At 49.9% G+C, this 26,143-nt stretch overlaps 1 protein-coding gene and 3 long non-coding RNA genes across 10 annotated transcripts in view; 3 read left to right on the top strand and 1 right to left on the bottom strand.

The window, feature by feature from the left end:
* LOC106835047 (uncharacterized) overlaps positions 1-18,428 on the top strand; it is a 30,482-nt gene extending 12,054 nt beyond the window's left edge. The window contains exon 3 of the long non-coding RNA XR_001399022.3: positions 18,170-18,428. This is a non-coding gene — a long non-coding RNA (uncharacterized lncRNA). The remainder of the gene's footprint in view (positions 1-18,169) is intronic.
* On the bottom strand, positions 4,237-20,994 carry TGIF2 (TGFB induced factor homeobox 2). Of its 4 annotated transcripts, none has more exons than XM_044748720.2 (3): positions 20,692-20,994; positions 16,325-16,549; positions 4,237-6,969 (listed from the first exon to the last, which is right to left on the bottom strand). In XM_044748720.2, exons 2-3 carry the CDS (start codon positions 16,514-16,516, stop codon positions 6,448-6,450), a joined length of 714 nt encoding a protein of 237 aa, XP_044604655.1. In that variant the 5' UTR covers positions 16,517-16,549; positions 20,692-20,994; the 3' UTR covers positions 4,237-6,447. The 4 variants fall into 4 exon arrangements, with proteins under 4 accessions (XP_044604655.1, XP_044604657.1, XP_014702630.1 ...); XM_044748722.2 differs by having other exon boundaries at positions 20,785-20,875; XM_014847144.3 differs by lacking the exon at positions 20,692-20,994 and adding an exon at positions 19,846-19,981.
* On the top strand, positions 11,990-16,309 carry LOC139040323 (uncharacterized). The gene is made up of 3 exons (XR_011494631.1): positions 11,990-12,117; positions 15,590-15,672; positions 16,187-16,309. It is a non-coding gene; the product is annotated as an uncharacterized lncRNA (long non-coding RNA).
* The window catches only part of LOC139040322 (uncharacterized), a 53,076-nt gene continuing 47,822 nt past the window's right edge, over positions 20,890-26,143 (top strand). For 2 of the 4 annotated variants that reach the window (XR_011494627.1, XR_011494630.1), the window contains exons 1-3: positions 20,961-21,225; positions 23,258-23,365; positions 23,527-23,599. This is a non-coding gene — a long non-coding RNA (uncharacterized lncRNA). Of the gene's footprint in view, positions 21,226-23,257; positions 23,366-23,526; positions 23,600-26,143 lie in introns of all 4 variants that reach the window. The other 2 variants (XR_011494629.1, XR_011494628.1) reach the window with 2 other exon arrangements.

Raw genomic sequence — 26,143 nt, 5'->3', positions numbered from 1 at the left:
GGGCTTTCTATATATACAATCATATCATCTGCAAACAGAGATAACTTTATTTCTTCCAAAAAAGGTTAATTCTTTTTTTGTACTATATTGTGTCATATTGTATTGTATTGTAAAGCTCTGATCTTAACTCTGAGATTCATTAAGTTTGTGTTTACATGGGAGGAGAGGAGGGTGTCACAGAAAGTTATAATTGAAGGGTCCTCAGATTCTGCAGTCCAGCACAAGCTCACACAGCAAGTTAGAGGTTCAATAGGCGTTTGAAACCTGATCTGTGTTCCTCCTCTTAGCTTCTTTGAGCAGACAAAGCCAAGCTGGGAGCCAGGGTGGAGAGCCTTTGCCTAGAAGCTATTTATGGGACTGCGACTGGTTCCCTTTCTGCTTTCACCCAAGGCTTTCCTTATCTTAGGAAGTGGGGAATCTGGCTGAATCCCAGTGCATCCATCTGGTTAAAATAAACATCCCGGGTGGTCTAAGATGGAAAAGAACTTGATGAAGAGTCAGATTTGGAAGTGAGAAACAGATTTGGAAGTAGGACACAGTTTGCCTTTGTGAGGCTGGGGCTTTTTAGCACCAGTTAAACACATGATCTCAGCCTTGGGGCTGGGTGTGCCCTCCCAGCGGAGTCCTGTCTGCCACTGCCGGTTGCTTGTAGTAGGGTTTGGAGAGGAAGGTGTGCACTGAGGGGTAAGATTGCGGCCCCAGACATAGATGGACTCACAGAAATCAGGAGGCCTGGGGAGAAAAGCCGTGAACTGTGGAAGGAGCACCTGCTGTGAAGTGGAGGTCTGGGTTTGTCTCCTAGGTCCTCTTTTCTTTTTGCCTACAGTAACTGTTTTACTAGCACTTATTGAGACCTTACTAGCTGCCAACTTTGCTGACTGTTTTACACACATTTGTTTTCCTCCAAAAGCTGACGGGGCTCTTAACCATTACACGGAACTCCTCTCTTTTTATCTTTATTTTAAAGTTTTCTACAGTGAATGTGGATTACTTATGTATTTAAATGACAATCTCAGAAAGGCTACACTTGACTTTCAGGCCACCATAGACTCCTGGGAGGCAGTGGGAAGTCAAATGGTTCAGGGCAGACTACTTGGTGGTACCCTTCTTCCTCTCATCTTGTAACCTTTTTTTTTTTTTTTTGAGGAAGATTAGCCCTGAGCTAACTACTGCCAGTCCTCCTCTTTTTGCTGAGGAAGTCTGGCCCTGAGCTAACATCCATGCCCATCTTCCTCTACTTTATATGTGGGACACCTGCCACAGCGTGGCGTGCCAAGCAGTGCCACGTCCGCACCCGGGATCCAAACCAGCGAACTGCGGGCCGCTGAGAAGTGGAACGTGCGAACTTAACCACTGTTAACCGGGCTGGCCCCTCATCTTGTAACTTTGAAAGATGATGTGCTGTCTTCACCACTCAGCAGTTTCCTGGAGATAAGTCAGTGTCCTGAATATAAATGATCAGGTCCCTGGAGCAATAGCATGAGAATCTCCTGTGGCAACAGTAAAGAGTGCAGATTTGTGGACTGTCTTGGGGTGAGGTCTGCGAATTTGCATATTTGTAAGCTCTCATAATGATCTTGATGCATATTAAGTCTTGAGAACTATTTCTCTGGGTAGTTAGTCCCAGTTCTGCCACTTAAAAGCTGTGTGGTATGGGGCAAGTTATTTCAACAGTTCTGTTTTAATCTCAGCCCTGGGTGAGAGGCCAGATAACAACAATAGATAATAACAGTAACATATGGATTATCCCTTTATTTATTTATTTATTTTTGCTGAGGAAGATTCACCCTAACATCTATACCAGTCTTCCTGTTTTGTTTATGGGTTGTTGCCACAGCATGGCCACCGCCATGAACCCCGGGCAGCTGAAGTGAAGTGCACCAAACTTAACCACTAGGCCACAGGGCTAACCCCATGGATTATCCTTTTTCATTCTTGTAAGAGGTGAATATTGGGGCTGGCCCCATGGCGTAGTGGTTAAGTTCCACATGCTTTGTTTTGGTGGCCTAGGTTCACAGGTTTGGATCCCTGGCATGGACCTACACCACTCATCAGCCATGCTGTGGCAGCATCCCACATACAAAACAGAGGAAGATTGGCACAGATGTTAGCTCAGGGCGAATCTTCCTCAACAACAACAAAAATAAAATAAAATAAATGAAAACATTCTAAAAAAAAGGTGAATATTACTATTCCCATTTTACTGATGAGGAAACTGAGTGGTGAATTGACTTGTCAATGGTAATTGACAGCTAATTAAGTGACAGCCAGAATTTGAACCCAGGCTTAGCTCCTATAGAAGTGCTTTGGAAACTAGTGACATTGGGAGCAGTGATGATGATTATTTCCACACCCCCTGAGTTCTAGAACTTAATCACTACAGCTCTAGTGGCTAATATAGCAAGGTCACAGCCATAGTGAGGTCACAGCCACACTGAGGCAGACTTGGCTCCTGCCCTCTGGGAGCTTTCACATGAGCAGCTTCCAATCTAGAGTGTACTTTTTAAATCCAGAGTTCTGAGTAACCCCCCTAGAGATTTTTATTAATGGGGTCAAGTTGGGGAAAAGTTTCCCAGTGGGGTCTGTGAGGCTTGGGGTCCATGGAGAAATTACCACACTTTGAAACACAGTAGAAAGGATCCTTTGATCACCAGTCTAAAGGCATACCCACCCCCATCAGAACTTTTTTTTTTCCTTTTTTACTACTTGATACAGGGTCTAAGTTTACATCGATCCCAAGGACTTGAAGCATCATCATGATCCCCTTGTTAAGAATAGAGGTGTAAAGAGGGGGTCAGGTAATACGTAGCCAACCCAACAGCAGGTACTCAAGACCAGGGAGCAGAAATGCAGTTAAAAGCTATTTCCTAAATGAGACCCTTCCAGGAAAGGTAGATGTCCTTAGGTAACATTCCTAGCTTAGAGAAGGGCCCTAGCCACACTATCCCTGTCAGCTTTTATTAGAGTGCTTGCTCATTCCAGGGATCATTAGTTTGAAGCTTGATGAAGACACTTTTAGTTTCAGTTCTTTGAAAAGTATTTGTAAGAAGCCATCTCTCCTGAGGCAGTCAAACCATCCAAATCACTTCCCCTTTTAGGGGAATATTCATATTCATTTTCCCGATGTAAAGTATTATTTTGAAGAGCCCTTCCAGCATGTTCTTGTTCTGTCAAGTCCCAGGACCAAGTGTCCAGTTTGAGGGATACTGACAGAGGGAATTGGGGAAACCAGGAGCTTGGATTTGGGGCTCTTTAATCTGGATAGCTCGATTGGGGAGACTCCGTCTCCAATTCCTAAAGGAAGGTGTCCCGTGGGAGAGATTCTGTATCCGCCATCCAGGTATATTGGGGAGAAATCAGGAGGAAGCCAGTTTGGTTTAGTAGACGAAACTTCTCATGCTTAGCCTAAGCCATGTGAGACAGCTGGATGCCAATAGGTGGTGAACTGCCCATCACTAGTTCGAATAAGGGCTGGGTAGACCTCAGGGTGACCTTCAAGCAAGACGGACTTGAATTCATTTCCTAGCTCCAGTGGCTGTGTAAGTTCAGGCAAGTAACTTAAATCTCCAGCTTCTTTACCTATGAGAAGGGCATCGCACTTCTTTTATGAGTGTGAGCGTGTGCGTGTGTATGTACGAAAATTAAAGGATAATGAACATTGCGTCGGCCCAGGCACATAGCAAGACTCCCTGTTTACTGTTGCAGACCTTGATTTTGCATTGTTTGCCCTGCAATTACAAGGTATACTCATTTCATTATGACAGAAATGCAACCCACAGCTAGCAAAAAGGGGAATTTACTAGCTTACATAATAGGAAGTCCAGAAGTGATACTTGTTTCACACATGACTAGAGCATCCATCTCATCTCTGCTTCTTTCTGTGCTGGCTTCATATTGCAGTCATGTTCTTTCTTCATTAGGAGATGGGGAGGACAAAGTGGCCAGCTCCCTTAAGTTCCCTCACCACTTAGCAACCCCAAAACTTGACTGTTGCTCCCAGGGGAGATTGGTCCAGCTTGGGATGCATATGTCCCCTGCACAGTGATGAATGGGTTATGGAACCGGGTTGAGGCCAAGGAAATAAGGATGCAGGGCACACAGCTCTTACAGGTGGCTACTAGAGGGAAAGTGAAAAAGGTAAGGCAGAGTAGGAACTCAGCAATTGCCCTGTCTCCAGATTGGGCCCAGGGTCACAGTGGATCAGTCTGGTTCTGCTTTAAAACAAAACAAAACAAAAACCAAAAACAACTTTATTTGACAAAAGACAAAAACAAGTTATTTACAGTAGTTTTTTGCTCAAAGAATTCAACGGGGTAACTGTGCTTCACCTCCAGGTTCGCCTCACAACTAAACCAAGTAGAGGCTGCCCCACCCCCAGCCTCCCCATCTTGCACAAGGGGGGAATGCCAACCAGAATTCAGCAGCATGGCTCTCTCACCCCTCACCACCTCCACTGCTTAGTGCACTGTGGGAAGGAAAAGTCCCACCCCAGCCCAATACACTTCCAGAATCCCCTGCTACAAGCATCTTGCAACAGTCACACCAGACCTGGGCTCAGACATGGGTTGGGTGGAAGAAGCTGGGCAAATAGCAGCTTCAACTAACCTTGAAGCTGCCATGTTTATTCTTCCCCAGCTGGGCCTCAGGAGGGTGAGGATCCCTGATCCCCCTGGGGCATGCAAGGAGCAGGCAGGAGAGGCAGAAGAGGGAGCCTAGGAAACTTGCTTACTCACAGAAAACAAAGCTCCCTCTCCTTAAATAACCAATCCCTGCTCCCACAGCAATGGATGGGCCAAGCCACTCAGAAGTGGGGGAGCCTCCCTGAAGGCTGCAGGGATCATTCCAGAAAGGACAGAGCATATGTTGCTGCCTTTCTCCTGGCCAGGCCCACCCAAGTCAGCCAACACCCAGGAACTCTCCCCCATGTGCCTGACTTGGCAACTTCAGGAAACTACAGGCTGGGGCTCCTGACCTGTCTTTTGGCCCAGTAACAATCTTATTCAGAACAAAAATATTTCAGCTAATAATAACCTAGGATTAGTGTTTCTTAGGATATATAAAGATGGGGTATATTGCTGTTGAATGCTGTCAGCAATGAAACAGCAAAATAAAAAATGGGGAGGAGGGAGGAGAATAAGATCAACTGTGATCTTTTCACTGTGAAGTTCAGGGCAGGAGCCTTTGCAACTCATTTAAAGAAAGGTGCAACACAAAGGCACTCACTGCGACCCCAGCCTCCTCTGAAGGCAGTTCCTCAGGCAGCTGGGGCTTCTATTCCCTGCTTCCTCCAGGAATAGTTTCCTGCCACCATCGTGGGAAAAGCTGCCTGTCTGAGTCAGCTAAAAGGGCTTCCTGACCAGTAGATGGCTCACTTCTCTCCAAGTAGGAGTTTCTGGGAGCTTCTGACATTCTGGCCCCACTGATCCAAGTTCCTAAAGGAATTCAAAACTCAGGCTGCAGGGCAAAGCTTTCAAGGATAAAGAGGGGGGAAATATTAAAGAGAAATAAAAAACCCCACTGCCTCAGTCTAGCTTACTTCCCCCACCCCCCCAAAATACAGTAAAAACAAAAATAAAAACAAACACCTCTCTGGTTTTATCATCCTTCTCTGCTCTGCGCCTAGAAGGTTTGGTCAGATTCTCTGTTGGACCCTCACTCTGGTTGTGGCTTTATCCCCTTCTGTGCCTGATGCAGAAAAGTCAAAGCCCATAAAAGTTTTTTTCTGCTTTTTTTTTTGTAAACCAAACCAAGAATAAAACAACCATTTGGAATTTTGCAGATTTTGCTGGTCCCCAAAATAAAAATATTCCTTCCTTGTCAAACAGTCACCAATTGCAGTGGCGGATCATTCCCAGTTCATGACACTCCAGCACGCAGCACACTCTGATTCCCCACACCTCGGCTAACTACTCCCATTAATGTAGACCACAGCAAAAAGGGAAAAATAAACACAAAGTTTAGTGAAAACCTAAACATTCAACTGGAGTCGGTTCTGTTACATCTGCTGGATTCTTTTCTTTTGTTCACACTTATGAACTTGGAATGTCCACACCTGGCTTAACAAAAAGAGGCCCAGCTCAGGGGCAACTTGGACCCAGCATAGGTCTGAACTTGGCAGGTTTCCTGTGCCCAGCCCAGGAAAACGGGCTGGAACAAAGGGGTCCTGGGGATTCTCTGGAGAAGCAGCAGCAGCAGCACCATGCCTGTCTCCGAAATCTCTTGGTCTCATCACTGAGGACGCCTGGAGAAACGGCAGAGTCAGCAGAGGAGAGGTCCCCATCACAGTGCAGTGACACCAGCTGGCGTCTTCCTGCTGAAGACCTCTGAACAGAGGAGATGATCCTGATGTTTGGCAGTGATCCAAAGAAAACCCTCTGTATGAAGGGGAACCAAAACGGAAACCCAGGACAGCTGGCTCGAGCCTCGAGCACCCCTGTTGGCAGATGCCTACTTGGGGTTTTCAGAGACTAAGGGGATGGGAGTGTGCAGTAATGGGGGCGACGGGTCCTGCTGCTTCTGAAGCTCCATCTCAGCAGCCCTTTGTAGCGCCACCTCCACCAGCAGCTGGAAGCTGCTGAAGTCCTCCTTGTCCTGCTCTGGGGGTGTGGGCGGTGGCGTGTTGAAGAGTCCACCTGTGGGGCTTCCAGCTTCAGCCCTGGTCAGCAGAGTGAGTGTGCTGCCAGGGGTAACCAGGGGCTTGGAGGGCTCCAGCTCCCCTTGTGGGAAGGGGGCTGCTGGCTTTTCCCCTTGGCCTGAGTGGAGTGGCACGGAGCACACAGACAAGGAGAGCACATTGGTGGGGGCTGGTACAGACACAGCCAGCACCGAGGGGCTGCTGCCACGGGGGAGGGCCACATCTGAGGCCTTACCCCCGCGGCGGGAAATGGTGAATTGGTTGGGGTCTTTGCCATCCTTCCGAAGCATGTCTGGGAGAAGCCGCCGCCGGGCGTTGATGAACCAGTTACATATCTGGAATGAATATGAGAGACTGGTCAGTTCACGCAATCAAAACCAGCTATGAAGTGCCTATGTTTCAGGCTCCAGGAACACAGCAGCAAATGCCACAGACACAATCCCCGCCCTCAGGTTCATGTTGGGAAGAGAAGGTTAAAGAAGAAATCATACAAATGAATATAAAATTGCAACTGTGATTCAGCCAGTGAAGGGAAGGTACAGTGGTGCTGTTGGAGACCATAATGGGAAGAGCTAATCTAGCCTCTGTGGACTGAGAGTAGTAGTCTCTGAGGAAATGGCTGGTAAGTTGTGATCTGAAGGATAAGCGGTAGTACAGGTGGGAGGCGGGAAGGGAGAACTGGATTTAGAGGGATGAACTTCTGAAAAGACCCTGTGTCGGGTGGCAGCAGAGTGCCTATGAGGAACTCAGAGAAGACAGGCCTGTATGGCTGGTGCTCAGAGTGGTAACTAGAGGTTACCTCTTATGGTGGGGATTTGGTTCTTTATTCTAAGGGCAACAGGGAGCCATAGGAGGGTTTTAAGCAAAAGAGGGACTTGCTATGTGGAGAACAGAGTAGAAGCAGGGAGAAAGGTTAGTAGTTCAAATTACGTTAAGGGAAGTGATGAGAAGATGACGAATGTTCGATCTATTTGGGAAACTGGAAATGACAGGACCTGGTGTCCAACTGGATATGGGTGAATGAAAGAGGAGGGGATACTGCCAAGGATGATTCACTCCTAAGTGTCTAAAGCAGAGTCTTGCTGTGGACCAGAGAAAGAGCCACAAAGACACCAAGTTACTGTCAGAAGAAAAAATTCTTTCCAAGCAAAACCACAACCAGTGGCTCCAGCTGAATGTGCTTCAATCAACATCCTTAAGTCTCCCCCCCGCCACATGCTGCTGAGAAAGCTACCATTAACCTTAACCCCATTCTTGTCTAGCTGATTGTTTAAATCAATTTTTTTAGACCTATGCGTGAGGCACAAAATTTCTCACTGTTAAGTGGTATGCTGCAAAGCCAAGACATATCTAGCACCCTGTCCCGTATCTGTCTGGACTCTCTTTAACAGTCTCCAGTTTCATGGCCCTCCAATCCAGCCTCTTCACTGGTTGTCACTTCTCTTTCTAAAATGCAGCGACTGTTACTCCTGTTCTAGGAACCTGCCATTTGACTCCTACTGCCTTCAGGATCCAGTCCAGACTCCTGAGCCTGGGTGCTAAAACCCTCGCATATCTTTCCAGCCCTTTTATTCTTCAGCATGTGAAATTGCTCAGTAGCCCTCATTCAGGCCCTATTCTTTTTTTCCCCCCCAATAGCTCCATGCCTTTTATACATCACATTCCTTCTTTCTGGAATGCTCTCTTCTCCATCTGGAGAATGCCTACTCCTCTAAGTCTTGGCTGACCAAAGATATTAGAGAGAGGGCCAGAGCAGAGGAATGGATTCAAAACGTATCTCTATTCAACTACGGCTGGCGTAGGGCCTAGCAGTTTCTTTTCATACGTGCATGAATGACACCATCAGGGTCGATAACTGTTCAGGAAGAGTGTGAATAGTTTCTGCACACCTGAGAGCAGCAGGCACCTAATCGTGGCATCATTCTTGACTATCTAAAAGATCAACCAGTTATACCCTCTTTCCTCTCATTTACTCCTAAGATGTGGAGTAGACCAGGAGATGTGGCAAGATGGAACCTATAGTAGCTCACGTGGGCATTACTTAAATATAGTTATGGATTAGACTAGAAAACAGTTTGTTAGCTGCATGGCTGGTATAAACTCATAAATACAAAACGTGTTTTAAAAATTGTCTTAAACAGGCAAATATAACCCCCTAGCATTTTTTCCAAGTCCTTCTCCCTCTTGCCCTCCACTGGAGGGGCCACCATAAGGGAAAAGCTGCCTAATCACTTTCTTGCCAACTCAGAAGAAGCAGAAAAGATACATTAGAAACTGTGGGTGTGTGGGGGGTGTGGCCTAGTAGATAGCCACACATCTAGGCATCTTTTTGGGAGCTTTCACTGAGAAGAGCTTACCAATAGCTGCTATTTACTGAGCAATGTACATCTACACAATTTTCTTCTAATAGTTACCTCAGCCTTAAGAGTTTGATCAATTCCCATTTTACTAAAGAACGTACTTAAAGCTCAGTCTGGAGAAGTCAGGCAGGATTCCACCTCCAGCCAGGGATGCCCAAGCCTGGGCCTTTGGATCTGGAGGAGAGTCCCTTCTCTCTGAATCTTTCTCTCAGGCTGTCACAGGGCCCCAGAGCCCAGCTTATTTTATTCACTAGAACAGTCAAGTTAGAACTTCTCACTTTCCTGTTGATCTCCCTTTCAAAGATTCAGGAGCTCACTCAAATAATATTTATTGAGCGCTTACTATGTGCCAGGCCCAGTTCTTGGTGTTGGGGATGCCTCTGTGAAGTAAACAGACATACACTCTGCCCTGTGGAGCTTACAGTCCATCTAGCTGTGGAGACTGGCAATGAAGAAATACAGTGCCTAGCCACCAGTACGTGCCAGGAAGGAAACAGACAGGAATAAAAGGGTAGCAAATAAAGGTAAGATAGTCTTCCGTAGATAAGGGGTCTGGGAAGGGTGAAACCTAAAGGATAAGAAAGAGCCAGTGATACAGAAAGCTGAGGGAAGAATGTTCTAGACAGAGGCAACAGTGAATACCAAGGTCCTGAGGCAGGACAGGGTTTGGTTTAAGGAAGTGACAGAAGCAGGCAGGACTGATCCCACTAGGCTAGAACACCAGGGTAAACCACTAAAGGGCCTAAATAGGCCCTTTGACCTAAATTTCACACTCTAGGTCCTGCTAGTCCTATCTCTTCTCTCCTTAGTTTATCAACAGGTACTTACAGAGCATGTGTCAGCTGCTGTAGCTGGAAGAAAAAACAGGAACTCCCTCCCTATCCCCTCTCGTGTGCTGGGATGTTAGGAACTGAGTGGGCTGCAGCAATGCCTAACATTCCTCTAATGTTTGCTGGATGGATCAAAGGCCTGGCTCTCCTTAGGGCTCCCCGTACCAGTTTCTTCCCCTACCCATTATCTTTCTTGACTCATATGCAGGCAAGCCCTTGGGTACCATCTTCCCGTGGACTTTGTCTGTCTGCCTCTACCCAGCCAAAGGGATAGCCACCTATGACAGGAGCTGGCCTGGCTCCTGACCCAGCAGGCTGCAAATGTACTCACTTCATAGGTGACCTGAGGACAACACTAGACCCTTGGCCCTGTCAGGCTGGGAAAACTCCTGGGCAGGGCAGAGCCACAGCTTTTTTGTGATCCTCTCCCTCTCTATTCCAGCCTGAAAGGACCCTGCCCCTGGGTTCTCATTGGCCCCTCTTTACCTATATGGTCCTCCTAGTGCAACTGAGCGCACACACAAAAGCCCGCATCAACAGACACTGGCTGAGCTGAACCCTGGCTAGAGCTGCAGGGAGGCCCCAAGGAGAGGTAAGGCTGAACAGCTTGGGTGAAACGAATGAAGGGAGCTAATTTAGCATCTCTGATACCAGGTATCATGCTGGCTATCTCACCTGCATTATGTTTTATCTGCATACAAGCCTAGAAGGTAGTGAGCAGTGTCCCCAAAGTACTAAAGAGGGGACAGGAACTCGAAGAGATGAAAGAACCTCCCCAGAGTAACACAGCTACCAAGTGCAGAGCTGGGACTCAAACCCATGTCTCCTGGCTCCAGGGCCCCTACTGCTGTTCTTACTCTGCTTTGCTCTGTCTTACCAAACAGAGGAACAGAACGGGGAGCTGAATCATCATCATCATAATCCTAAAAGCAAACACTTGTTAAACACAAAACATAGCAGGTGCTGTTCTAAACATTTCCCATCTAATTACTCATTTAGTCTTCAACAGCCTATCAGACGGGTTCTGTGATGATCTCCATTTTATCCGTTGAACTGCTGAAGAAACAGAGGCCCTGATCAGAGGGGTTCAGTAGCTTGCTCAAGGTCACAAGTGCAAAGGCTGGGCTCTGATCCAGATAGCCTGGTTCTAGGCAACCACCACTGCCAGGTGAAAAGACTGAAGAGTCAGCCTGAGGCCTTTTCTCCTTGCTCAGATGCTTCCATCTCCACAGTTGCCTCCTCAGCCACCTGTGCTGCAGGAGAGCACTGCACCTCTCTACCTCACCCCTGCATGCAGAGGAAATGGTCGGGTCACAGTAACCTGGGGCAAGCGAAGTGGGGACAAGTGTTTGTTGAGAAAGCAGTCTCTGGGACTGAGCCTGGGCATTTTCTAGCAGCTGTGTGGGCATTCAGCCCCTCACTGCACCTCCCATTTTGGCTTATAATTCAGAGAAGAGAACAGGAGAAAAACACCCCCCCCCCGCCACAAGCATACTCCCTCACATGCTCACCCTGGTCCACAGAAAACTTGGCAGCCTGTCTATTTTGTCTTCTCATCCGATAGAAATGCACAGCTGAGGGGGTCAGGCAAAGGCAGGAGGCCTGAATGCACCGCCAGTGCCAGCTGTGACAACGGGCTATCGGGATTTTCTGTAGCTCCTTCCAGCTGTCCGACCCATGCCTAAGTCAGAAAAAGAGCACGTGACGTGCCCCCACTCAAGGTCCTTGGGGAGGTGGTAGGGAAAATGCCAAGGTGAATTCTGTGATTGATATGGCAAAACACAGGCTGGATGCCTGAAAGCCTGTCTCTACTATAAAACTGGGCCCTATCTGAAAGGCTGCTGTCCTGCCAGTATTTTTTTATCAGTAGCTGAGATGAAGGACAAGGGAGGAATCAAATGGGAGTGGGAGGGGCACCAGGAAGCTGAAGAAGGCCACGAGGGTGGAGCATCTCAAGAAGGCGACAAGTGCTTTAATTTTCATGTCTTTTCAGCTGTGAGAGACAGAAGCAAAAGAGGGGAGAGAAGTGAAGATGTGGAGAGACCTTTCCCAAACATCATGGTACCTCCATTTGTGTTGTGACCACCCATATCCAGGTGCTCTTAAAGGCAGCTGGCTGTATTAGAATCACCTTGAGGGTAATTTTAAAACATATCTTTTTCTTCAGCTTTTCTAGATCCGATGAGGACGGGGGACAGAGTCAGGAATGTGTTTTTGAACAAGCTCCCCAGAGTTCTGCTGCCCAGGCTTAGGAACCAATGTTTTAACCTGCTGGTTTGACTTGTCCTGGTAGGTCGAACCCTTTATTTAAGCAAAAAAACTTACACAGAAGCTCAAAAAATATATACACACAGATGAAGGTGGGGAGACAGAGGTTGCCAGTGCGAAGAAGTGGGAGGCAGCTAGCTTTGAAGCCAGAGTAAGGAGAGCAGCTTCCATCGATAAAGCATCACTGAGGACTAGGCCAGCCCACGCCACACAGCAGGCCACAACTTCTGCACCAGGCTCCTTTCCTGCCTTATGCTCCACACCAGAGGGACTGCTGCCCCTCACCTCCACACTCCTTCGAGTCCGTCAGGACTCCATTCAAATACAGCTTCCCCAGAGAAGCCTTTCCTAACCACCAGGGCAGCTCAGCTGACACCACACTGGTAATGAATTACGTTGAATTCTTAGACCTTTAAATAATGTCTCCCCTCCCCCTGGGGGCTACCCGAAAGCAGGGACAGTGCCTGTTTGACAGCTGTGTTTCCAGCACACAGCAGTGGGCCTGGCATAAGTGTACCCCCAATCGCTAATACAGAGTCAGGAATGAGGCCTGAACCTCCCTGCCACGCTCACCTTCCCTCCCCAAGAGGCAGCCCCTTAGGACAGTCAGAAACCACAGCAATAACTGGGCTTAAAGGGTGTCACAGGAACCTGTGAAAATCCTTCACAAAGGACTTTTTTTTTTTGGTCTGACCCTCCCAACTGCCTAGCCCCGGGCAAGTACCAGCAAACCAGTTAGTTAAATGACTCATTGACTTGCTAATGAGATCGCTCCGGGGCGGGTTAAAGGAGACAAAAAGAGAGATGTCTCCAAGGAGAGAAAAAACAAGCTTGGCAAAAGTTGATGCTTGTCAAGCCAGGTGATTGGTACAGGGGTGCATTATAATATGCTCTTTTGTGGATATTTGCAAATTTCTTAATAAACAGTGAAATTTTAAAAATTAGATATGGGAAAAAGAAGTGCCTCAAGGGACTTAAGCCAACTTTTCCAGATTGAGGAGCCACTACATTTCCTTACTTCTGAATTCCTGACTGTTGACATTTCCAAGTTTATCTTCATATCCTGTCACTTTGACGACAATTATTTTCTGAGCACCTACCAGATACAAGGCACTGAGCTAAACATGTAGGATATAGTGATAAATAAGACCAGGCCTCTGGAGCTTAGTGTGTCCTAAAAAGCAATTCTAGGCAAGTGTCCAAAGGCTGGCCCAGTCCAGGTGCTGTGGAGCACACAGCTCCTCTAAGGGTTGGGAGTCTCCCTGGTCAGGGGTGGGAGCAAAGTAGTCTGGGGTAAACATCAGTGTGGCAGCAATGGGGGGGCCAGGGATGAGGCCCACTATGCAGATAGGGACAGGTGATGTTGTTGGGTTGGCAGGAGCCATCAAAGGGTTTTCAGTAGGGCAGTGACAAGTGATCAATGATAGGTTGGACTGTGGTAGGAAAGAAGCCATATTCCAGAAATACTTAAGGAGTAAATGTATAGGAATTGCTGACTGACCAAACGAGCTGAGAAAGGCTTATCTAGGGGAAACTCCCAGAAAGGGAAGGAGCCAGCTTGGCAAAGTTATCACTTATCAATAAGGAAATCTGAGGTGCCTGTGAGACCTCCAAACAGAGGTGTATGGCTGGGACCGTTTGAGGTTCGTGGTACAGTTTCCATCAAGGAGTGCCAGATGGTCCCCACTGCTCCTTAACTCTCAGCATGACTCTAGAGCAGGGTAGCCACCGCTGGAATCCCACTCACCAGGAGATGCTGGGATCCAGCAGCTAAGCCTCACCCCAGACCTATATTTCTCTAAGTGGGAGCTGGGGATATGTCGTCCTAGGGGTCCACTAGTTCTCCACAAGAATGTTTTGGCTTTGTGTTTCTATTTTGATGGGGAGTAGGAGTACCGTGGCCTTTGGAAACCCAGACCTGCTCAACTCTGGAGTCAGTGCCTCTGTCAGCTTACTTGCCACAGCTCTGTCAGCAGACACCATCCACTTTATATTAATGTGGTTATATGGAATCTCATTGGTTTTACATTTATTTAACTTTGGAAAGCTGCTTGGTTATTTTATAGTTGTGTATAAGAGCAAAAGCAAGAAGTTTTAAACCCAGTTTTCTGGTTGTACGTGCTTAAGTGATGTGATAATAAAAATGACTCAAGTCAACATGTTGGGGGGGGGGTCCATGAAAAATGTTTTCTTTAAAAGGAGTTGGTACATTACTCAGATTTGAGAAACTGTGCCCCTGACAAAAAAGCAATTTCAATACAGTGTGACAAGTGATTTGACACACTTGTATGAGCACAGGTATGAGGCATACTGGGAATACATAGCAGTGGCCTCAAACCTAGGCGGGAAGAGCCAGAGAATGCTTTCATGAGAAAATGCTTAAACAGACTGAGCCAGGTTCAGAAAGGTCAGAAGAAGCCAAAGGAGAAGGCCTAGAGGCCTAAGAGTTCAAGGGCTCCAGGGACAGGAACAACTGAGAGATGAGTAAGCTCCTAAGAGTGTGGACTCTATCCTGAGGACAGTGGGGTCTGTGGAGTGTGTGACACAATCAGATTTGCACTTTTGTGTCCAAGAGAATGTACTGAAGGAACAAGGCTGGAGGCAGGAAGATCAGCAAAGCAGCTAAGTAATCCTGACTTTCAGGCTCCAGCCTCTGGCCTGTGTTCTACATCCTTTGAGTTCAAGTCCACCTCTTCTGGGAGGCCTTTTGAGGCTCCAGGCTGGCTCAGAAGCCCTGCCCTGGTTTTCTGCTGACTTCTGTCCCAGCTGTGATCATTTTTTGCAAACATCAGTGGCCAGGTCTTCCCTTGCTCCCCATCCCAGACTATATACTCCTTGAGGGTAGGAATGTGTCTAGTTCCTCTCTGAGATCCCAACTCTGTCCAGCATAGAGCTGGGCATAGTAGGGTATTTGGCAGTACACTGTGAGATGACAGGCACTGCTAGACACTTGGGCTCAGTCCAAGACCTATGATGTGGAAGAGATGAGGGTGAAAAGGAGAGGAGAAGCACAAACTCTGTGCCGAACACCTCACAGTGAGCCTTGAATTCTTCTTCTCAGTTCCTCCTCCTTACAAGCTATGAAAGTGGTACAACCATATCCGTTTTCCAGATGAAGACACATGAGGCTCAGAGAGGAGGCAGTGACTGGCCAGGGTCCAGGCTTCCTCTTGTGGAGAAGATGGGATCTGAGTCAGGGTCTGTAACTCTAGAGCCTTTGTCGTAGACAGACTCCGATTAACCACTGCCCAGTGAGTATAAAGTCAGGTGACAGGAGTTCTGAGGGCTGAATACTCACCATGAGGCTTCACAGGAGGGACGAGAGCTGGGAAGATGTGGGAGGCTCCAAGTGAGGTCAGGGAAGGAGGGAAGGACAGTACCACGGATTCAAGTAACGGGCTAGAAAACTACAGAGGTGGAAAGGGAGCAGTGGGGGCCATTGGGGTGGGAGGTGGGTCTTTGCTAGGCTGAGGGCCTGCTCTGTGTCTCCCAGGTAGGTGCAGCCAAACTGGAGGCAAGGCAGTAGAAGTCCAGGGTGTCCTGCCTCAGCACCATGAAAGCAGAACCAGAACAGCTGCAGGTGGGCAGTCGGGCAATTCAGAGGAGATAATAACCTTGCACTCTGACACAAAGTGGCTCACACGATCTTCTGAGTGTGCTCATGTGCATGGTTTACAAAGCACCTTCATACCCAGTTCTGAATCTGTTCCCCACAACGGTTCAGTCACACAGGGGAGATTCTAACCCCCACTTTACAGATGGGGAAATCAAGATGTGGTCCCCAGCTGCTATGTGGCAGAACTGGGTTTTGAACCCAGAACTCTGACTTTTGCCTTTTGCTTGACTGTGACTCTGACTCATTTTTTAACCATGCTGCAGATCACCAGCTGCCCCCTGCAACCAAGTCACTATCCAAGCACTGCTCTGGGTCTGGGGGCCAATTCCCAGACACCCAATGCCTTCTCACCTTCCCACTGCCTCCAATGTTAATGATGGCACCTGGACATTACTAACAATTCTTTGCCTCTTCAGAATGCTCCAAAATCTGAAATCTAGCTGCAATGATTTCACACCACTGTCTTCCCTGGAGGCAGGGAGAGTAGATGTTCTCATCTGACCCAAGAAGAAACTGAGACGCAGAGAGGAGAACTGACTGCCCAAGGCCACACAGTGAGTCAGTGCCAGGGCTGGGATAGGACTGGAACCCAGGCCTCCTGCTACCCGCTCCTTACCTGCAGCACTGACAGGTTGGTCTGTCCAGAAAGGCTCAGCTTCTCCTGCTCTGAGGGGTAGGCGTTGTAGCGGTGCAAGTAGAGCCAGTCCCGGAGGATCTTCACTGACTCCTTGGGCAGGTTCCCTCTTCGCTTCCTCTTGCCTGCCAGAGAGAGGAGGCCTTCATCCTCGCCCAGATCGCTGTCTGACATGGTGTCTAGGGGCTAGGCTGGATCTTGGCAAGCCTGGAACAAGTGGCAGAGGGGATGGGGACATTATTACCATGCACTGCCTCTCACCCTTTTTCTAGTCTCCAAACACACCATCACTAGAGCCTGGGATGCCAGAAATGGGGGAATCACAATTCAGAGTCTCAGGCCACACAGCCTAAGCAAGCAAGAAGGGATGAGTCCAAAATGCCTCCATTTCATGGGGCCGGTAGATGACTACTGAAATAAATGGCAGCTCATTAATAAGCTGTACCAGACTAGAAATAATTACAGCTACCACTGATGTCTCTTTTCCCTGCTCTGTATTGAGCACTTTACATTTAATATCTCATTCAATCCTCACAAATCCCTTTAAGAGAGACACTACTATTATCATCGTTTTATAGATGAGAAAACCAAGGCCCAGGGAGATCAGGAAAGCCGCCCAAGATACTGTGACTGTTAAACAGAGTTACCATGTGACCCAGTAATTTCACTCCTAGGTATATCTACCCAAGACAAATGAAAACCTATGTCCACACAAAACCTTGTACACAAATGTTTATAGCAACATCATTCATAGCAGCCAAAAGGTGGAAATAACCCAAGCCTCTATCAACAGATGTATGGATAAACAAAATGTGCAGTATTATTTGGCCACAAAAAGGAATGAAGTCCTGGGCTGGCCCAGTGGCATAGTGGTTAAGTTCACACACTCCGCTTCAGTGGCCCGGGATTTGTGGGTTTGGATCCCGGGCGTGGACCTCATCAAGCCATGCTCAGGCGGCATCCTACATACAAAATAGAGGAAGTTGGCACAGATGTAAGCTCAGGGCCAATCTTCCTCACCAAAAGAAAGAAAGAAAAAAAAAGGACTGAAGTCCTGTATGCTACAATGTGTATGAACCTTGAAAATATTACACTAAGTGAAAGAAGCACGTCACAAAAATCACATATGATTCCATTTTTTATGAAATGTCCAGAATGGGCTAGAGGGGGATAGAAGGGTGATACCTAAAGGGTATGGAGTTTCTTTTTGAGGTGATAAAAATGTCCTGTAGGGCCAGGCCCGATGGCCTAGTGGTTAAGTTCTGTATGCTCCGCTTTGGCGGCCCAGGTTTAGTTCCGCAGCGTGGACCTATACCACTCTATTAGTGGCCATGCTGTGCTGGTGGCTCATATCCTAAAAATAGAGTAAGATTAGTGTGGATGTTGGCTCAGGGTGAATCTTCTTTAGCAAAAAAAAAAAAAGTCCTATAATTGACTGTGCTGATAGTCAATTGTGATAGTCGATAGCATAGCTGTGAATAAACTAAAATCCACTGATTTGTTTGCTTTAAATGGGTAAGATGTATGGTATGTGATTTATATCTCAATAAAGCTGTTATGGAAAAAAAAAAACCTCACCTCCGGGATATGGTATAGACGAAGCCTTTGGACCAAGGTAATGTGCTCCCCCCAACCCCTGCCCCCGATTTGATACCATCTTTCTCCCAGGTCTCCCAAGACCCAGTGAGAAGTCTGGAAAATCTGTCAATCACCATGGTCCTACAGTAATCCACGTAATATTTACTGTGTACCTAGTGTGTGCCCTACAGAGAGAGTGTTGAGTCATCCCTACTGGTTGTATCTCAGACATTCTTCTTTGTCATCTAGCCCCTGGCCTGGTCCCAGAATCAACTCCTCAAAAACCAAGATAACGGGGCTGGCCCCGTGGCCAAGTGGTTAAGTTCGTGCGCTCTGCTGCAGGCGGCCCAGTGTTTCGTTGGTTCGAATCCTGGGCGCGACATGGCACTGCTCATCAAACCACGCTGAGGCAGCGTCTCACATGCCACAACTAGAAGGACTCACAACAAAGAATATACAACTATGTACCGGGGGGCTTTGGGGAGAAAAAGGAAAAAATAAAATCTTTAAAAAAAAAACAAAAGAAAGAAAGTGGAAGAAGATTGTATTTGATGGCAAGGCAGAAAAGCCTTGTTTAAAAAAAAAAACAAAAACCCAGATAAATGAACAAGCCTGGGCTCTGGGCCCTCCAATTTGGCTGTGTGACCATGGACAAGTGTCCTTCCCTCTCTGGATTTGAGCCCCCTCTTCACCTGTCAAATGAAGGAAGGTTGTCCCTAGACAACCCAACTCAGTTGCTCATCCCCCTGACAAACTTCTTGTTCACACATGCCTAAGAGATTTACATTTTAAACCCAAAAGTTCTAGGCCAAGCTGATGCCAGGATCTCAAGGCTCCTCCCTCCTCAGCCTTTTAACAGCTCCCCAGCAGGCTGGGCCAACAGACTCTGGCATCTCCCAGGTTTTGTTTCCTCGACTTGGGCCAGAGCCCAGATATCTGGCTGGCTAGGCCAGGCTTTCGAGGGAAGGGTCTACCCTCCCAGCCAGGCCACCTGGAGGTGAGAGAGGCATTGGTTAGAGGTGCCACTCAGCACCAAGAGCTGTTTTCTGAGGTCAGGCTTCTGAGGTTTCACTGGCCCGGACAGTGGGGAGCTGGGCTCAGGGATGCAGCCCTGGCAGGCTGTGAGTTTACTCAAGGTTATCTGTACAAATTCCACCCTGGCCACCAGCCAAGGCCTAGTCTGCAGAGTTACAGGGGTGGCCCGTGGAGATGACTCCTCAGTCTATACAGGCTTCTCTCTCCACCATGGTGTCCTACCGCAGTCCGCTACAAACCCCGGAGGTTTCCCACATACACACCCCACACTCACACCTGGCAACTTTCTAACAGCACTCAGATAACTGGTACGAACCCATCGCTCCGCCCTTGGAACTCCCAAGATTTTCACCGACAGATACAGCGCACACAGTTTACAAAGCCCACGTCTAGCACCAACAACTGGTACCCACGCAACCGGCCCAATTCCTGGATATATGCCCACCCACGAACTCCAACCGACCCGCCCACCCGCGACCTCTCACACTGGGAAAACTCCAGACGTCATCACCCCAGGGATGAGTTCTCACCCTAACTGGCCTGTGGCAGCACCCTCTCGACACAACACCCGGTGTACCCTCCTACACACTCCACGACGCCGACCTGCAGCCACTCCAGCACGAACTTTCTGACAACTCCCCCAGCTCGGCCCGACACTCCCCCGGGCGGCGCACTCGCGCTGCATTCCCAACAGTTCACACAAAGCGCGCAGCCTCCCCCGCGGCCCAGACCGAGTCGGAGCACATGGCTCCCGGGGCGGCAGGGAGTCGGCCTGCGCTCGGGGCGCCTGCACCCCTCAGCCCCTCACCCCGCGTTAGACTCGGCGCTCCAGCTCCCCCGCGGGCCCGCAATCCCGGGGAGGCGGGGGCTCTGGAAGAAAGAAGACTCACGTGTCTGTCCCGGGGCAGGAAAAAGTTTAGTTCCCACCCCCTTCCCCCGCCGCTCGGCGCTGGCTGACTCTTCGGGGCGCGGGGCCGGCCGAGCCTGCGCGCTCGGCTTTGTGCTCCGAACTCGGCCCGGAGGGGGAGGGGAGGGGGCTGGGCTCCCACCTCCGCACCGCCCCCCCACCCCCAGCCCAGCGCCCAGACTCCATGTTGGCCGCCCCCTGCCCCAGAGACTGCGCGCTGCCTCCGCCGGAGGCCCGGCTCAGCTCGGCCCGCCCGAGGGTCCCGGCGCGCACAAACTTTCTTCGGGTCGCCGACCCCACGCGCCCCGCTTCCTTGGCCCGCCTGGGAGTGACAGATGCCTCAGAGACAGACTTTCCTTTGTTCCAAAGGAAAGGGGAACTCGCGCGGGCTCCCCAGCCCTGGGCTCTTCCCGCTGCCCCCACCCGCAGCTGTCACTCTCAGCGGTCCCCCTCCCCGGCTCGGCCGCGGCGGGGGCGGGGGGGCTGCCGGCGGTTAGCAACGTGCACTTTTGAAACCAAACAAACCCACCCCTCGCGCGCTCAACCCAGCCGGGGGCAGGGGCGGCCCTCTCCCGGGGTGGGATCCTGGAGAGCTGAGCCCCCCAAGAGGGCCCCGAGCGAGCTTCCTCTCGGGGGGTGGGACAGCCCCCTCAGCCCCCCCCCCAGCACACGGGAGTCGGGACTCACAAACACAATCGAGCTCACTACACCCACAATCGCACGCGCCAGGACGACGCCCCCTCCCCCGCCCGGCCAAGGAAAAGAAACTTTCCAAGTTGTCCGCGCGCCCCCCGCCCCCATCTGTCCCCCGCCTGCGCCCCGCACTGACTTTTCCGAGCGACTTTTCCGTCCACGCGGCCTCGGGCTCGGTCCGGGGCGTCCTGGCAGGGGGCGGGGGGCGCCGGGGGAGTGCGCCGCGTACCTGCCGGGCCTGACACTCGGCCTGACAGCTCGCGGCTGGAAAGCACCTCGCGGCCTGACGTCAGATCCCCTCTCCTCCCCCCGCGCTCCTCGCCCTCCCCCACCCGCCCGGAGGGAGAAAACAAACTTTGTGCGGAGCGCGGCGAGCTACGCCCACCCCCCGCGGGGCGGGCCGACGGCGGCGAGGGGCTTCGCCCCGCCCACCGCGCCCGGAGGGGGCGGGGTCGGGAGGGCACCTTCTTCCTGCGCCCACCCCCACCCTCAGGAATGCCACATGGCCTCGGAGAGGAGCAGTGGGGACCCCGGCTCGGGAGAGTCGGCTCGGGTGCAGGAAGTGGTCCGCGCGTCCTTTCGGAGAGCGCTTCCGGAGCGCCTACTGTGTGCTCCACGCTGGGGGTGGGGGCCGTGACCCTGAGGAGAAGTAATGCAAATCCTGACGTCCGTAAGTCCCCTCCCTGTGCCGGGTCTCCCGCCCGCGCTGTGATTGTTCCCATTGCCCGGAGAGGAAACTGAGGCCCCGGGGTTCACGCCCCGCTGGCCGGGACCGGGCTCTGAAGGGGACTCCTGTTCTGCCCTCCAGGCCTTTCGAGTCGGGTGGCGAGCTGCCTGGGACAGAACCCCGAAGCACCAGGCTCCAGGGTCTAGCACACGAGTGGCGGCCAGAGGTGCAAACGGCCGGCGTTCGGGAGTGTCTTTAACACGAGGGCGCTGAGCACACTTGTGTGTCGTCCGCCCGGTCCTTAGGTTGTGGAGTGGTGCTGTTGTATCTCAGTCCCTGGTTACCCGTGAGCTGCAGAGGCTCTTCGCTTGCTTTTTGTCACACGGACGACCAGCGTCCTTCAGCTAGGTGGGTCCCACAGGAGAGCCTGAGCCCTTACGGTGCCCGCTGGCGCCCACTGAGACAGGTGCCTGAAGGAGGCAGAGCACCCGGCCGGGCCCCGGCGCTCCTGGATGGTTCCTTTTCCTCTGCCCACCACGCCCAGCTGCGCTCCAGGACGTGTCCCTTGGTCTTCCCCGACCCTGCCGGCGCTCTCCTCCCTGCCCTTGGCTCTCTACCACATCCTGTGAAGTACCTGCTGACCGACCCCGCAGGGCCTTCGGGGGAGGCTTCGTGCCCCTCGGAGCCCAGCACAGAGGCAGCCCAACTAAAACTGGGCAAGGCCTTTTCTGGGCCTCTGGTTTCCCATCTGGTTCCACATGTCTAGGACCCTTGAGCTTGGAAATCAGCGACCTTAAAATGGCTTTTGGTCTTAATTGTACTTTAGCAGTAGAGAACTCTGGTTAACAAAAATCGAATTTTTTCCAAACAGGCTCTAAGCCAATCAGAATCCTGATTAAATGGCTAAGAGGCAGCTGGACTCCCCATCGAAGCCAGGCTTCCCTGCAAACGCGCTTAGAACCTAGTTGGCCTCACTGCATTCCTCACAGCAACACCCCAAGTGTCAGTGCCACTTGCCCAACGCTCTCGTTTCACAGATAGGGAAACCGAGGTCCAGAGTGGAGGCCCCAAACAATTTCTTGGGGAAGTGGTGCTCTGTCCACAGCCTTCTGAGAGAAAAAGGGAGGCTTGGGAGTCTTAGATAAGAAAGGTAAAACCACTGGGCCCTGGCCACTAGGCTCACAGAGCATGTGTGGGGCAGGCACCTTCAAAAGGGGGGCCTGGGGGAGAAAATGGGTGCAGCCAGGTGAGCCTGGAGATGTGACTGTCCCCAGCACTCAGTGCCAGGCACCAGGCATTGTGCTCAAGTGCATGATAGCCAGACTCTGCCCTTTTTTTTTTTTTTTGAGGTAGCTTATCCCTGAGCTAACATCTGCTGCCAATCCTCCTCTTTTTGCTGAGGAAGACTGGCCCTGAGCTAACATCCATGCCCATCTTCCTCTAATTTTTTTTTATATGTGGGATGCCTGCCATAGCATGGCTTCCCAAGCAGTGCCGTGTCCACACCCGGGATCCGAACCGGTGAACCCCAGGCCACCAAAGTGGAACGTGCGCACTTAACTGCTGCGCGACCAGGCAGGCCCCAGACTCTACCCATTTTGGGGAAGCCACTAGGGATGTGGCCTGGAGCCCAGAGACCTCCCCACAGATTCAGCCAGCAGCAGCCCCAAGGCCAGTGCTTCCCAAGTCTTGTGCTAGATGAGGTGCACTGGGGCAAATGAAAGGGAGCCGCTGCTTCTTCCCCTTAGCCTGCCGCAGAGCCACCTGGGAGCTGGGTAACAAAGCAGGAGGAGGAGGGTTGGGAGAGGGGTCGAGGGAGACTGGTGGTGTCAGGATTGTGCATTGTCAACAAATTTCCCAGGTAAAGCCTAGATACAAGTAGTTTGAGAATTACCATGTAAAGTTTCTCCATTAGTAAGTATCAGAATTTAAAAACGTGTGCATCCTCTAAGCCAGTGACTCCACTGCTAGGAATCTATCATGAGAAAGAATCACAGAACAAAGATAAATGCTTATACAAGATTGTCCTTCGCAGCACTGTTCATTCTGGTGGAAACTTGCAAACAACGACATGCCCCTCACTGGGAGCTGACTGGGACCTGAGCAGCTCTGGGACCTCGGCACAGCGGGGTGTTGTAATGGGGTAAGTCTGTGTGCACCTGCCTGGGGGTTGGCCAGGGTATATTTATTTTAGTTTGCAGTGTCCCAGCTAGAAGGGGCTTTCGATATATTTGATGAGAACTCTCATGGGAAAACCTTTTCTAACTGGGAAGTTATTTTTGTTATTATTTTTCTCTCCTCCAGTTCTGTCACCCGCTCCCGCTTTTTCACATATGAAAAAACTGGGTCCCTGAGAGAAGAAGGGACTTGCCTGATGGTAAACCTGGGTTCCTGACTCCTGGGACAGATCTGGGGTGGGCCTAGGAGGGGAAGGAGAGATGGGCATGGCATCAGAGCCCAGCCCAACCTGGTTGCCCCTTGGGGGCCATTTTGGGAAGAGTCCCAGGAACTCAAGGCCCCTCAGGCCAGAAAATGGACTGGATAGGCGGCTAAGGCGATTCCCCGCCTCCATTGTGGAAAACCCCAATTAGAGGTTCCTGCTGGTGTGCTCCGTGCTGACTGTGCCTGTTTCTAGTGAACTTGGTGATCACGTAGGTTCAAACGAATGTCATATAAACCGCTTTCATTTAAAAAGAAAAAAAGCTAGTCACTGCCATTTTTACCTAGGGTTCATGGAAGTGAGGTAGGGGACCATGTTCCCTGGGAACCAACATGAGCCAAGGCTAGATCTGGCAGTATAAAAGCGATGAGAGTCTGTGGAGTGGAGGGGAAGAGTCCAGCAAAGGCCAAGGGCAGTGAGTAATGCAGGAAATAGCTGGAATCTGCTGGTAGGGCCTTGAAGGCCAAGGTGAAGAATTGGGATTTGCCAGTGTCAGCACTAGGGAGTGTCTGCAGGTTCCTGAGACAGTGGCTGAGGAGAGGTGGGAAGAGATTGGAGGCAGGGTGATCAGGTGAGGCAGGTCTGGGTAAAGTTCAGGCCAAACGGATAGAGACCTGTCTCTGGAGTGTGGAAGATTTGTGGCTGTCTTATGTGAGGTTCTGCGTTTTCATCTAATGTGGATTTCAGCTTATCAGCATCTTTCTTCTTAAAAGCTTTGTAGTATCTTGTTGCTCAAGCACCATTTGCTCGGCCTTCCCCTAGTTGTTGGGTATTCGCTCATTCAGCTAGTGTTTGAGTGCCTAGCACATGTCAGGCAGTGTGACTGAAGCTGGGGAACCCGCCGCCTAGGTTGTCATGAAGGGTTTGGGTAGCAGTGCTTGGCGGTGGGAAGGGTATGGGATTTGGGATTTGGAACTACTACCCAGGTGATGTAGGCAAATCATCCAAACTCTTTGAGCCTCAGTTTTCTTATCTGTGGAAACATCCGGCTTTGGTGAAGGTCAAAGAAAATGATGGCTGTGAAAGCACTTTGTGAATGATGTAAGTGCTTATAGGAGAGCAGATAGCATTATCAGGGTGTCTTAGCTCTGCCGCTAATAGTTGTTTGCCATTTGACAAGTGAACTCATCTGAGTCCCAGTTTCTTTTTCTTTAGGAAATGAGAGAGTTGGACATGATAATCCTAAAGATCTCTTCCTTCTTGGCATTCTATTGTCTAAGGCTTAACGTTTTGTTTTGTTTTGTTTTGTTTTGAGGTAGATTAGCCCTGAGCTAACATCGGCTGCCAGTCCTTCTCTTTTAGCTGAGGAAGACTGTTCCTGAGCTAACATCCATGCCCATCTTCCTCTGTTTTGTGTGCGACGCCTACCACAGCATGGCTTGCCAGCTGGTGCCTAGGCCTGCACCCGGGATCTGAACCAGCCAACTCCAGGCTGCCAAAGCGGAACATGTGAACTTAACTGCTGCCTGGCTGGCCTGGCTTAAATGTTTTTGAAAGCAACATATATATATAAATGCCTGTTTGCCCACAGCTTAGGCAACACTGGGATTTATCTTTTTTATTTTGTCTTTGCTCGTTTAAGTGGTGAGGAGTATTAGCTAAAAGTTGGTATATGTCTGCATGACTTTCTTAAATAGCCAGGCTAAGCTTTGTTCTAGTTATGCTTGATTATCTGATTTTCTTCCTGTGCAAACAGTTTGCATCAAAGGGATATTTCAGATGGGCCCGAGTTACAGCATTTTGCCTCTGGCGGGGTATCAGTGAAACAGGGATGGTAGTAACCTGCAGGTAGGGAATGCCAGAGTCTCTTCTCTTCATGCCCTCGGCTTCTAGACATAGGTTAAGTAGTGAGAGTTATGCTTTTAATTTGGGGATTTAAAAAATCCCTGTTGATTTTCTGGTAGTCTTCTCTCCTACATAAGCCACTGGGTAGTGGCACCTCCAGTCCCAGCTATAGAAATCAGCTGGTCAGAGTTGGCTAATGTGGGGCCTCGGAGACTTAATGACTGTATTTTTCTTTATTCTTTTTTAAATTTCGTTATTTTTGTTTTTTAAAATTTTTTTGCAGGGAAAGATTTGCCCTAAGGTAACATCTGTTGCCAATCTTCTCCTTTTTTCTTCCTTTCCCCCAACCCCAAAGCCCCAGTACATAGTTGTGCATAGTTGTGAGTTCTTCTGCTTCTGCTATGTGAGCCACCACCACAGCATGGCTACTGGCAGACAAATGGTGTAGTTTCACACCCGGGAACTGGGCCCAGGCTGCTGAAGCTGAGGGCCCCGAACCTTAACCATTCTGTCATCAGGGCTGGCTGGTCTTTATTCTTTTTATGAGGGTTTGGGTGATAGGATAGATGGGGATGAGACTCCATTTGGCAAATTTTCATCTTTTTTATACGTGGGAATTTTCTTACCTCCTGGACTGCTTTTTAATTACAAAAGCAAATACTCTAGGTTAATTATGGCAAGTGAAACAGTACAGAA

This window comes from Equus asinus, chromosome 15, assembly GCF_041296235.1.
Source record: "Equus asinus isolate D_3611 breed Donkey chromosome 15, EquAss-T2T_v2, whole genome shotgun sequence".
NCBI classification, from domain to species: Eukaryota; Metazoa; Chordata; class Mammalia; order Perissodactyla; family Equidae; genus Equus; species Equus asinus.
The sequence above is the reverse complement of the archived record's forward strand: the minus strand, read 5'-3'. Positions and strand labels throughout refer to the sequence as shown.

Excerpts from the sequence above, each read along its gene's own strand:
- TGIF2 (XM_044748720.2), bottom strand. The coding sequence starts at position 16,516 with ATGTCAGACAGCGATCTGGGCGAGGATGAAGGCCTCCTCTCTCTGGCA. Across the intron at positions 6,970-16,324 it reads CCAACCTGTCAGTGCTGCAG|ATATGTAACTGGTTCATCAA; the intron begins GTAAGGAGCGGG and ends TATTCATTCCAG.